This window comes from Bufo bufo, chromosome 1 (assembly GCF_905171765.1).
Source record: "Bufo bufo chromosome 1, aBufBuf1.1, whole genome shotgun sequence".
NCBI lineage: Eukaryota > Metazoa > Chordata > Amphibia > Anura > Bufonidae > Bufo > Bufo bufo.
In genome coordinates this window covers 390,995,116-391,008,932 of record NC_053389.1, presented here as the reverse complement: position 1 = coordinate 391,008,932, position 13,817 = coordinate 390,995,116, and the positions used below count along the sequence as shown (strand labels likewise).

The following is a 13,817-nucleotide window of genomic DNA, read 5'->3' as shown; positions in this document are numbered from 1 at the left end:
ATGCGCCAGGCAAGGGATGTGCGTCAAACTGGCTAGTCCCAGAGCTGCAACGAGATTTCGCCCATTATCGCACACCACCAGGCCGGGCTTGAGGCTCACCGGCAGCAACCACTCGTCGGTCTGTTGTTCTATACCCCGCCACAACTCCTGTGCGGTGTGGGGCCTGTCCCCCAAACATATGAGTTTCAGAATAGCCTGCTGACTTTTACCCCGGGCTGTGCTGAAGTTGGTGGTGAAGGTGTGTGGCTGACTGGATGAGCAGGTGGAAGAAGAGGAGGAGGAAGCTGAGTAGGAGGAGGATGAGACAGGAGGCAAAGAATGTTGCCCTGCGATCCTTGGCGGCAGAAGGACGTGCGCCAAACAGCTCTCCGCCTGGGGCCCAGCCGCCACTACATTTACCCAGTGTGCAGTTAGGGAGATATAGCGTCCCTGGCCGTGCTTACTGGTCCACGTATCTGTGGTTAGGTGGACCTTGCCACAGATGGCGTTGCGCAGTGCACACTTGATTTTATCGGACACTTGTTTGTGCAGGGAAGGCATGGCTCTCTTGGAGAAGTAGTGGCGGCTGGGAACAACATACTGTGTGACAGCAAGTGACATGAGCTGTTTGAAGCTGTGTGTGTCCACCAGCCTAAATGACAGCATTTCATAGGCCAGTAGTTTAGAAATGCTGGCATTGAGGGCCAGGGATCGAGGGTGGCTCAGTGGGAATTTACGCTTTCTCTCAAATGTTTGTGAGATGGAGAGCTGAACGCTGCCGTGTGACATGGTTGAGATGCTTGGTGACGCAGGTGGTGGTGTTGGTGGTACATCCCATGTTTGCTGGGCGGCAGGTGCCAACGTTCCTCCAGAGGCAGAGGAAGAGGCCGAGGCGGCGGCAGCAGCAGCAGAAGAGGCAGCAGGGGGAGCCTGAGTGACTTCCTTGTTTTTAAGGTGTTTACTCCACTGCAGTTCATGCTTTGCATGCAGGTGCCTGGTCATGCAGGTTGTGCTAAGGTTCAGAACGTTAATGCCTCGCTTCAGGCTCTGATGGCACAGCGTGCAAACCAATCGGGTCTTGTCGTCAGCACATTGTTTGAAGAAGTGCCATGCCAGGGAACTCCTTGAAGCTGCCATTGGGGTGCTCAGTCCCAGATGGTGGCGGACAGTAGCAGGCGGAGTCTCTTGGCGGCGGGTGTTCTGATTTTGCCCACTGCTCCCTCTTTTGCTACGCTGTTGGCTCGGTCTCACCACTGCCTCTTCCTCCGAACTGTGAAAGTCAGTGGCACGACCTTCATTCCATGTGGGGTCTAGGACCTCATCGTCCCCTGCATCGTCTTTCACCCAGTCTTGACCCCTGACCTCCTGTTCAGTCTGCACACTGCAGAAAGACGCAGCAGTTGGCACCTGTGTTTCGTCATCACCAGAGACGTGCTGAGGTGGTATTCCCATGTCCTCATCATCAGGAAACATAAGTGGTTGTGCGTTAGTGCATTCTATCTCTTCCACCCCTGGTGAAGAGCTAGGTGGATGCCCTTGGGAAACCCTGGCAGCAGAGTCTTCAAACAGCATAAGAGACTGCTGCATAACTTGAGGCTCAGACAGTTTCCCTGATATGCATGGGGGTGATGTGACAGACTGATGGGCTTGGTTTTCATGCGCCATCTGTGCGCTTTCTGCAGAAGACTGGGTGGGAGATAATCTGAACGTGCTGGATGCACTGTCGGCCACCCAATTGATTAATGCCTGTACCTGCTCAGGCCTTACCATCCTTAGAACGGCATTGGGCCCCACCAAATATCCCTGTAAATTCTGGCGGCTACTGGGACCTGAGGTAGTTGGTACACTAGGACGTGTGGCTGTGGCAGAACGGCCACGTCCTCTCCCAGCACCAGAGGGTCCACTAACACCACCACGACCATGTCCACGTCCGCGTCCGCGTCCCTTATTAGATGTTTTCCTCATTGTTCCCGTTTACCACAATTTTGAGAATGGCAAATTTGGGAATAGTTTTTCAACCCAGAAAAAAAAGTGTGCTTTTACGGTCGCTACAAATAACTTGACCAGCTAAAACAGTACAGATTTGCTTGAATAAATATGTGAGACCTGTTTTTTTTTGCACTGTGTGACAGGTTAAGGTTTAATCTCAGAATCAGACTTCTATCTGCACGGTAGCGTGTGTCTTAGGTTTTTCTGAATGACACTATCAGTACCTTCAATGTAAGATATCCTTTTTGGGATAGATTTCAAGTAGGCCTCAAATACCAGAAACTAGTTATTTTGAGAATGGCAAATTTGGGAATAGTTTTTCAACCCAGAAAAAAAAGTGTGCTTTTACGGTCACTACAAATAACTTGACCAGCTAAAACAGTACAGATTTGGTTGAATAGAAATGTCAGGTCTATTTTTTAGGCGCTGGGTGACAGGCTCAACTTGCCCCTGATGTAGTATATGGCCAAAAAATAACCACACTGTTGATGGTTAAATGCACTTGGGTGACACAGGCTCAGCCTGCACCAGATGTAGTATATGGCCAAAAAATAATCAGACTGTTGATGGTTAAATGCACTTCGGTGACACAGGCTCAGCCTGCAGATGATGTAGTATATGGCCAAAAAATAACCAGACTGTTGATGGTTAAATGCACTTCGGTGACACAGGCTCAGCCTGCAGCTGATGTAGGATATAGCACAAAATAACCACACTATTGATGGTTAAATACACTTGGTGATAGCTTGTGCTGGCGCACCACAAGTCACACAATGGCCGCCGATCACCCCAGAAAAAAAGTGACCTAAAAACGCTCTGGGCAGCCTCAAAAAAGTGAGCAAGTCAATACTAGCACTTCAATGATCCACAGCTGCAGATCCATCACAGAATGAAGTCTTTTGAAAGAGTTAATCACTGCCTAATCTCGCCCTAACGTCGCAGCTGCAACCTCTCCCTATGCTTGAATCAGCAGAGTGACGTGCAGCACAACGTGACCCAAGCTTATATAGAGGCTGGGTCACATGCTGCACTGGCCAATCACAGCCATGCCAATAGAAGGCAATGCTGTGATGGCCTCTTGGGGCAAGTAGTATGACGCTTGTTGATTGGCTGCTTTGCAGCCTTTCAAAAAGCGCCAAGAAAGCGCCGAACACCGAACCCGAACACGGACTTTTACGAAAATGTTCGGGTCCGTGTCACGGACACCCCAAAATTCGGTACGTATCCGAACTATACAGTTCGGGTTCGCTCATCCCTACTCAACACTATTATTACTCAACACAACATTTGAACATGATTATGCTTTTAAAGTAGTGTATATTGATCATAAGCTCTCACAGCCTACTAAGATATTGATTCTCAGTCTTTTATTAACTGAACTAGCACTCTCAATGAAAGACTCCATTGTGACTTTTTTCGATTTTGTGACATCATTTCTATATTTGTGTTTATTCACACTTCCAGTCAACATGTATATTCCCAAGATGCAATGTACAGTGATATTGATTACGTCGTTGTTATTTTCCTTGTTAATAGGTAACTTAATTAACCCGAAGTCAGATAGCAAGTGTTATAAAAGAGTCACTTGTTTAGCTGGGAATTATTCTACAATATCATCCTGTGTCTGAACATTTCACGTTTTAATAGAGCATCTTACGAACAAACATGAACTTTAGAGTTATCCTATCAATTTCAATGATTCTTCTGTGTCTTTTCTTGGGTAAGTTACCAGTTACGACAGCATCTGTGTTAATGTGTAGGGGCAGTGATATAAAGTGTTTTCCATATATATTTAATAGTGGAATTCTGTTAAACTGTATTAGAAAATAACCTCTAAAGTGTACACTTAACAAACATCTAACAGAGTGATGCTAAGGAGATTCCATCTTCAGCATTCCACTGTGTTTGGGATTGATTTGTTGCTGTGCTGTTGTATTAATGACAATGACAAAACATTTGCAATGTACTTTTCACAGGGACTCAAAGCACAGGGATAGTGGTTTGACTGGGGTGACTACCTGGGGTATTAACTTGGTTGAATTTGCTGGGTTGAATTAAGACAGGGTGAGTTCAGTATTACTTCATTTTGTTCCCTGCCAGTCGTCTGCTATCTACCTGTATACCATACACCTAGCAATTACTCCATTGCTGGATCATCCCCTCCTTCAGTGACCCTTAGCATTAGATACCTGTCATCCTCTAGTGAGTTTAAGTGTCTTGTTTTTCCCAGTATTGATAAGTGGCTCATTTATGTGGTTTTCATGTGCAATTCAGCCCTGAGGATATTGGAATACCATCAGTCAAAATTAGGACATGGGAAAGGCAACTTCTATAGGTGAATTCCAGTTCTTGTGCTCAACCAGTGTCGTCACACTATATTCCTGTATACCCACTGTCAGAATTGGTCGCTGTAGCCCCACTCCTCTCCCTATCTTCCCAGCGCTAACTAGAGACATACAGGGAAGATCGGGGGAGTGCTGCATATAACAATAGTTTTTAGTCAAATAAATTAGACATGCAAGGCCAGAGTAGGGAGGTAGTGGCTGGGGCAGGGAGAACAGAGATGGGCTTAGCAGCCTGCCTCTGCACCTTACAGTAGAATGTAGTAGGGGTATCTTCTTAGGGTACTTTCACACTTGCGGCAGAGGAATCCAGCAGGCAGTTCCGTCGCCGGAACTGCCTGCCAGATCCGTCAAAACGTAAGCCAACTGATGGCATTTGTTAGACTGATCAGAATCCTGATCCGTCTTACAAATGCATTGAAATGCCGGATTCGTCTTTCCAGTGTCATGTCCGGAAAAACGGATCAGGCATTTATTTTTTTCACATTTTTTTCGGTCTGCGCAAGGATGGATCCGGCATTCCGGTATTTTGAATGCCAGCTCCAGCACTAATACATTCCTATGGGGAAAAATGCCAGCATTCAGGCAAGTCTTCAGTTTTTTTGGCCGGAGATAAAACCGTAGCATGCTGCGGATTTATCTTTTGCCTCATCAGTCAAAAAGACTGAACTGAAGACATCCTGATACATCCTGAATGGATTACTCTCCATTCAGAATGCATGGGAATATGCCTGATCAGTTCTTTTCCGGTATTGAGCCCCTAGGATGGAACTCTATGCCGGAAAAGAAAAACACTAGTGTGAAAATACCCTCTGTAAGGGCTCATTCACACTTGCGTTATTGTCTTCCGGCATAGAGTTCCGTCGTCGGGGCTCTATGCCGGAAGAATCCTGATCAGGATTATCCTAATGCATTCTGAATGGAGTGAAATCAGTTCAGGATGCATCAGGATGTCTTCAGTTCCGGAACGGAACGTTTTTTGGCCGGAGAAAATACCGCAGCATGCTGCGCTTTTTGCTCCGGCCAAAAATCCGGAACACTTGCCGCAAGGCCGGATCCGGAATTAATGCCCATTAAAAGGCATTGATTCGGATCCGGCCTTAAGCTAAACGTTGTTTCGGCGCATTGCCGGAGCCGACATTTAGCTTTTTCTGAATGGTTACCATGGCTGCCAAGAAGCTAAAGTCCTGTCAGCCATGGTAAAGTGTAGTGGGGAGCAGGGAAGCAGTATACTTACCGTCCGTGCGGCTCCCGGGGCGCTCCAGAGTGACTTCAGGCCGCCCCACGCTCATGGATGACGTGATCGCATGGACACGTCATCCATGCGCATGGGGCGCTCTGACGTCACTCTGGAGCGCCCCGGGAGCCGCACGGACTGTAAGTATACTGCTCCCCCGCTCCCCGCTCCTACTATGGCAACCAGGACTTTAATAGCGTCCTGGCTGCAATAGTAACACTGAACGCATTTTGAAGACGGTTCCGTCTTCAAATGCTTTCAGTACACTTGCGTTTTTTCCGGATCCGGAGTGTAATTCCGGCAAATTGAGTACACGCCGGATCCGGACAACGCAAGTGTGAAAGAGGCCTTAGAGGACTGATAAAAGAAAATTTCAGAGGCTGTTTTCAAAAAAAATAAAAAATTCAAACTTTACACGCTGCAGATATTGTTGCAGAAATTTCTGCAACTGAAAATCAGATCCATTCATCTAAATGAGGTTTGCAGAAATCCATGTGCAATAAAATTTTCCGCTTGTGCAGGCACCCAGATAAAGTGGATTAGAAAAACACTTCAATGTCACTGCTCCTACACAAAAATGAAATTAAATTTTACATTTTCATTTCAACTCATTATAATTTATGCAATGCAGAGCTAATGTATATAGTAAACCTGACTAATGTGATGTTCTTTCAAAGCTGAGGCTAAAGGTTACCAGAGCAACTATGCTGGACAAGTGACATATGCTGATGTGATTCTTGTGCACTTTCAGGTACTGCAAAGACCAACCCACCTTCAGATGAAGGAACAGAGGTAAAATCACAATACCTGTACTGGAAACCACATCCTTTCTTGTCATGGTCTAAACATTAGACATACATGATACATTACAGTTATCATTCATTTCTATAGCTAAAATGAGGCTAATTTATGTATTCGACAACTTCTTTAAGAGCAATTTCTTACTGAAACATAGAATCATTGTGTGTTAGAAACCATAGTGAACTGATAATAAGGCCTCTTGCACACGTCCGTATGTGTTTTACAGTATTTTGTGGTCCGCAAAAAATACAGATGACATCCATGTGCATTCCGTTTTTTGCGGAATGGAACATCTAGCCCCTAATAGAACAGTACTATCCTTGTCCGTTATGCAGACAATAATAGAACATGTTCTATCTTTGAACGGAATGGAAATACGGAAACAGAAGGCATACAGAGTACCTTCCATTCTATTTGTGGATTCATTGAAATAAATGGTTCCGTATACGGTCCGTATACGGAACGCAAAAAATGGAACGTAAACAGAAAAAAAAAAAACTTTCGTGTGCAAGAGGGCTAATCCTGGATGACTACAGGTCATTTCATATTTCTTGCCTCTGGTCTTCTGTCAGTGGAAGAATTGTTTGATACTTTGACAGGCACCACACAAGCCATTATGACAGTGGTGGCGAACCTATGACACGTGTGCCAGAGGGGGCACTTAAAGCCCCCTCTGTGGGCACATGCGCCTTAAAAAAATTCTAAGGAGTACCAATAAACCTTAGACTTTTCCTGCCACTCGTCAGCTCAGTAAGCACTGTGAACAGCACAGGCAGCGCAGTGATCCTGCTGCTGCCTGAAACAACCAATAACGAATCTCATTATACGTCGCACCGTTTTCAAGATGTTGAGTGGGAGGCTCCTGCAGTGGTGTGCGATCTTCACCCAGAGGCACCTTGCTGGACAGTGGAGTCCCTGATGCTGCAGTGGTTGGCAGTGGGCTTTAGCAGGGGTCCCAATTCTGAGACCCCTGTTAATCTCTATAATGAGCAGTCTTAAGAAGTCAATAGAGTGGTGCTTCTCCTCACTGTCGAGCGCTGTAGTAAAGACAGTCTCAATATAAAGTCTATTGAACGTCTTCACCATCCTGCTCAGCAGTGAGGAGAATCAGACTGCTCGTTATAGAGATCAGCGGGGGTCTCAGAGCTGGGACCCTTGCTATCAATACTTCTGATATTCATATCAACAGTGTCAAAAAAGTGTAGTAAATATATTATGCTGGACAGGGGGGCTCCTGGGAGTCCTGAGCCCCTGGAGGGGGGGGGGTCTGGATTGAATGTAGGCAGGCTATTATAGTTACATGATGAAGTACATGGAAGATATACTATATTGACTGTAGTATTCAGGGTAAATTGCCACTTTGCAATAAATAAGTGGGTTTTGAGTTGTAGTTTGGGCACACAGTCTCTAAAAGGTTCGCCATCAGTGCCTTATGAGTACTTTTTGTATAGGATTATAAATGGATCCACTATAAATGCAAAAAACAGCAATGTGCCGCTGTCAATTACCTATTTTTATAACTTGTCTAAATTGCAGCTTCATATAGAAAATGCAAGTAAAAAATCTAACTTATGGTAGCAATATGGTTTTACCATTCCCTATTTGAACTCCGTAAAGTACTATAGGTATATAGTATTAATGACATATGTGACTTCAATGGGTCTGCGATGCGCATGTTGCGGACAAAGATAGGTCATGTCTTATCTTTTGCAGAGCGGTCACACAGACCAGACGGTCGTGTGAATAAACTATTATACTAAATGATAAAAATAATTATAATTTTTTTCTGTTACTGAAAGATGCATAATAGTTGCACAAAAGACATTGTCATTGTGATCGACAAGTTATATATCATATATACAGTACAGACCAAAAGTTTGGACACACCTTCTTATTCAAAGAGTTTTCTTTATTTTCATGACTATGAAAATTGTAGATTCACACTGAAGGCATCAAAACTATGAATTAACACATGTGGAATTATATACATAACAAACAAGTGTGAAACAACTGAAAATATGTCATATTCTAGGTTCTTCAAAGTAGCCACCTTTTGCTTTGATTACTGCTTTGCACACTCTTGGCGAGCTTCAAGAGGTAGTCCCCTGAAATGGTTTTCACTTCATAGGTGTGCCTTGTCAGGTGTAATAAGTGGGATTTCTTGCCTTATAAATGGGGTTGGGACCATCAGTGGCGTTGAGGAGAAGTCAGGTGGATACACAGCTGATAGTCCTACTGAATAGACTGTTAGAATTTGTATTATGGCAAGAAAAAAGCAGCTAAGTAAAGAAAAACGAGTGGCCATCATTACTTTAAGAAATGAAGGTCAGTCAGTCAGCCGAAAAATTGGGAAAACTTTGAAAGTAAGGGCTATTTGACCATGAAGGAGAGTGGTGGGGTGCTGCGCCAGATGACCTGGCCTCCACAGTCACCGGACCTGAACCCAATCAAGATGGTTTGGGGTGAGCTGGACCGCAGAGTGAAGGCAAAAGGGCCAACAAGTGCTAAGCATCTGTCACGGGGTTCCGAAGGTGCACTCGGTCCCCCATTGCCCGCAGAACTGTTGCTTAGCTTTTGGAATGAGGTTCTGTGTTTGACCTCATTCCCAGGGCGGCTTTACTAGCTGGGTGGCTCCTTGCTCCTAAGTCTGCCTTGAGCGCCGAGCTGATCACTCGGTGCTCGACTGGTTGGTCTGTCGGTCATGTGACGCTGGCCACGTCACATGACCCTCACTCCCCACTATAAATACAGGCAGCCTGCTGGCTACAGGTTGCCTGTTAATTTCTAGGTTCCTGGTATTTGTTGGACTGCTGAATACTTACCTGATCCTGTTCCTTGACCATCCTTTTGCCTGATCCTCCTGTACTGCGCATCCGTCCTGGTATTGTGACCTCGGCTCCCACCTGACTACTCTCTTAGGACTCCTCTTGTACTTCTCTGCTCTCCTGGTATTTATGACCCCGGCTTCTCCTGACAATTCTCTGCTTGCTCCATTTGTACTTTGCAGCTTTCCTGGTATTGACTCGGTCCGTTCACGTCCTGTTGTTTGTCTGTCTGTCATCCCTGCACTTACTCCAAGTTAGGGATTGCCGTCCAGTTGTCCCCTGTCATTAGGACTCGCGAGGCAAGTAGGCAGGGCCAGGGGTAAGGGTGGAGCGCAGTGGTCACTTCCCTCCCCCCTGTGTGTGTGTGTACGCGACCGTTACAGCATCTCTGAGAAATCCTTCAAGACTGTTGTTGGAAGACCATTTCAGGGGACTATCTCTTGAAGCTCATCAAGAGAATGCCAAGAGTGTGCAAAGCAGTAATCAAAGCAAAAGGTGGCTACTTTGAAGAACCTAGAATATGACATATTTTCAGTTGTTTCGCACTTGTTTGTTATGTATATAATTCCACATGTGTTAATTCATAGTTTTGATGCCTTCATAGTCATGAAAATAAAGAAAATTCTTTGAATGAGAAGGTGTGTCCAAACTTTTGGTCTGTACTGTATATTAACAACTAATAAAAAATTTGTTTTTTATACTCATGGGACACTATGGGCATTTTCTGCAATATTGTCAGTAAATGTATATTGCTGTATTAGTAACCACACAAAATCTTTTACAGCCTAACTGTGATGTAGGTGCATCATCAAGATGCCCACGGAATTATGATCCTGTATGTGGAACTGATCAGCATACATATGACAATGAATGTCTGCTCTGTGTGGAAAAGATGTGAGTACAATGATTTTTTTCCCCACTGTACAGTACTTGACCATATGTTCTCATCTACAAACAAATATACATTTAAAAGTACACATAAAATGATTGAGAGAACTACTCTCGATCAACAATCCATTTTTTGTTAGGACACATATGTATCATTCCCATTATGCCAGAAATGTGCCTAAATAAGTTGTCTCCATTTACTGGAGAAGTGTGTGTTCCTTTAGGCTGTTCTCAGTCTACACTGCATTAGGTTGTCATAAGCTGGTCACAAACATTAGATTGATAGCGGTTTAATGTACTGATTTCAGGAGGATCAGCCAACCATCTAATGAGCATGGGCTCATCCCAACTCCCCATGACAGCAGATGTCAGTAGAGAGAGATAATGCAGTTGGATTCCAACTTCCCAATCGTTCTGTTCTTAAATGGAATGTTTCAGACAATGTCCTATTGTTTAAATCAAGTTGTTATGTTAAACATTTTTTTTGAATTTTTGGTAATTTATTTTAAAACATTTGTTGTCATTAAGTCATTATCTTTATTTAAATAAAAATGCTAAAATCGTGCAATCTTCATACTGGCCACTAAGCCCAAAATACTGTAGCTTCCTGTTTTTTGACATTAGCCACATGGGCTATAGACACAATGGACAGGAGGTGAACCCATTGACTTCTATGGGAGAGTTTTCTAGGCATGTGACCTGTCCAGAGGTCAAAGGGGAGCTGATATTATCTATACGGAGTTGTTACTTGTCATTGTAATTTGACCTTGATGATAATGAGGTGGGTACCGAAAAGTTACCATTTCAGAGCAGAACATATTATTAGACCTAGTGGCCATCGCAACAATTGCATGATTATATACATTATTAAATATAGATAGTGACTTGGCAAATAAATAAAAAAACATAAAAAAATTCTACAAATATACAGTTGCAAGAAAATGTATGTGAACCCTTTGGAATGATATGGATTTCTACACAAATTGGTCATAAAATGTGATCTAATCTTTATCTAAGTCACAACAATAGACAATCACAGTCTGCTTAAACTAATAACACACAAAGAATTAAATGTTACCATGTTTTTATTGAACACACCATGTAAACATTCACAGTGCAGGTGGAAAAAGTATGTGAACCCTTGGATTTAATAACTGGTTGAACCTCCTTAGGCAGCAATAACTTCAACCAAACGTTTCCTGTAGTTGCAGATCAGACATGCACAACGGTCAGGAGTAATTCTTGACCATTCCTCTTTACAGAACTGTTTCAGTTCAGCAATATTCTTGGGATGTCTGGTGTGAATCGCTATCTTGAGGTCATGCCACAGCATCTCAATCGGGTTGAGGTCAGGACTCTGACTGGGCCACTCCAGAAAGCGTATTTTCTTCTGTTTAAGCCATTCTGTTGTTGATTTATCTATATGCTTTGGGTCGTTGTCCTGTTGCAACACCCATCTTCTGTTGAGCTTCAGCTGGTGGACAGATGGCCTTAAGTTCTACTGCAAAATGTCTTGATAAACCTGGGAATTCATTTTTCCTTCGATAATAGCAATCCGTCCAGGCCCTAACGCAGAAAAGCAGCCCCAAACCATGATGCCCCCACCACCATACTTCACAGTTGGGATGAGGTTTTGATGTTGGTGTGCTGTGCCTCTTTTTCTCCACACATAGTGTTGTGTGTTTCTTCCAAACAACTCAACTTTGGTTTCATCTCTCCACAGAATATTTAGCCAGTACTGCTGTGGAACATCCAGGTGCTCTTGTGCAAACTGTAAATGTGCAGTAATGTTTTTTTTGGACAGCAGTGACTTCCTCTGTAGTATCCTCCCAAGAAATCCATTCTTGTTTAGCGTTTTACGTATCGTAGATTCGCTTACAGGGATGTTAGCATATGCCAGAGACTTTTGTAAGTCTTTACCTGACACTCTAGGATTCTTCTTCACCTCATTGAGCAGTCTGCGCTGTGCTCTTACAGTCATCTTTACAGGAAGGCCACTCCTAGGGAGAGTAGCAGCAGTGCTGAACTTTCTCCATTTTTAGACAATTTGTCTTACCGTGGACTGATGAACAGCAAGGCTTTTGGAGATACTTTTATAACCCTTTCCAGCTTTATGCAAGTCAACAATTCTTAATTGTAGGTCTTCTGAGAGCTCTTTTGTGCGAGACATCATTCACATCAGGCAATGCTTCTTGTGGAAAGCAAACCCAGAACTGGTGTGTGTTTTTTATAGGGCAGGGCAGCTGTAACCAACACCTCCAATCTCATCTCATTGATTGGACTCCAGTTGGCTGACACCTCACTCCAATTAGCTCTTGGAGATGTCATTAGTCTAGGGGTTCACATACTTTTCCCACCTGCACTGTGAATGTTTACATGGTGTGTTCAATAAAAACATGACAACAATTAATTCTTTGTGTGTTATTAGACTGTGATTGTCTATTGTTGTGACGTGAAGATCAGATCACATTTTATGGCCAATTTCTGCAGAAATCCATATCATTCCAAAGGGTTCACATACTTTTTCTTGCAACTGTATGTGTAAAGTAAAAACATGATTTAAACAATAGTTCAATAGTGATGCATACCTTTTAAGAGAGATGATCTGCCACTAGAGGTGTCTGGCATCGGCTTACTCTTCTCTCTTCCCATTCAGAACACAAGCACACTTGGCCGACTAAGCAAACATTCGGCTATCTGGTGTAAGTCTTATAGTAGATATCAACAGTTGTCTGGTTCACTAACATACTGAAGATCTTGAATAAAATTAAGCAGCCATTACAGTATGTTTTTCCTTCTTGAAGTTTCATCTAAATGGAAATAATAGCAGAAGGTCTATCATGGTTGTGAGAAGAATAACACCTGCCCAGCTAGACTAACCTTGACAGATCTATTAGCAGTACTCAGTAATGACGTGAATAAGCAGCTTGTACAAACTATGTGTAGTTTCTGTACTCCTGTTTCTTATATCTCTCTAATGTTCTAATGTTCTTCTTTCCAGAAAGAGAAGTGCTCATATTAAGATCTCCAAAAAAGGAACATGTTGATGATCTTGATTCTGTTACAAGAAAGAATTCTCACAAATTGCTGGATATACGCAGAAATCATTGGGTTAAGTCCTTATAGATACTGAGATGCACGCTTCAAATATTCTTACTGCATATAAAGTCTACACTTGAGTCCAGAGAAAACCAAGAAAAATGAACAAAACATAATTTTAATGATTGAAGTAATCGGTAATAAAAGTTTTGGGGAACTGCTGATTTGAGAACATATTTTATGTATTTTGTAAAGAAATCTAAAATGAAAAATGAGGCAACAGTTCTTAAAGTGACCTCTAGTCTAAGGTAACATATGACCTCCAATCTAAAGTAACATTTGACGTCAAATAGAGATGGCCTTGCAGTTCACCCGGCGGTTGTTTCGTGGCGAACTTTGCTCGTTCTCAGTTCGCCGAACAGGCGAACATATGGCAATGTCCACCGGCGCCAGATTCTTTTGCATTGTGCAGAACTTTGACCCATGACACATCCATCAGGTGGGACAGGACAGCCAATTGAGATGTTTCAGCACATGGACATACCTTATAAATAAACCCGATCTGGCCGCCATTTTACATTCAGTCTTTTGCCAGTGTAGGGAGAGGTTGCTGTGTGGAGCAGGGACAGACTGTTAGGGACACCAAACGCTAGCTAATAGGGCCACAAAAGTCCTTTTAAGGACTGGTATAGGTGTGCTATCGATAGGTGTGACTTA

General features: G+C 43.4%; 1 protein-coding gene across 1 annotated transcript; it reads left to right on the top strand.

The window, feature by feature from the left end:
• Positions 1 to 3,552: 3,552 nt before the first annotated feature.
• LOC120987025 (serine protease inhibitor Kazal-type 1-like) lies at positions 3,553 to 13,317 on the top strand. Its single transcript, XM_040415678.1, has 4 exons — positions 3,553 to 3,688; positions 6,299 to 6,339; positions 9,958 to 10,067; positions 13,063 to 13,317. Exons 1-4 carry the CDS (start codon positions 3,634 to 3,636, stop codon positions 13,106 to 13,108), a joined length of 252 nt encoding a protein of 83 aa, XP_040271612.1. The 5' UTR covers positions 3,553 to 3,633; the 3' UTR covers positions 13,109 to 13,317.
• Positions 13,318 to 13,817: the final 500 nt, after the last annotated feature.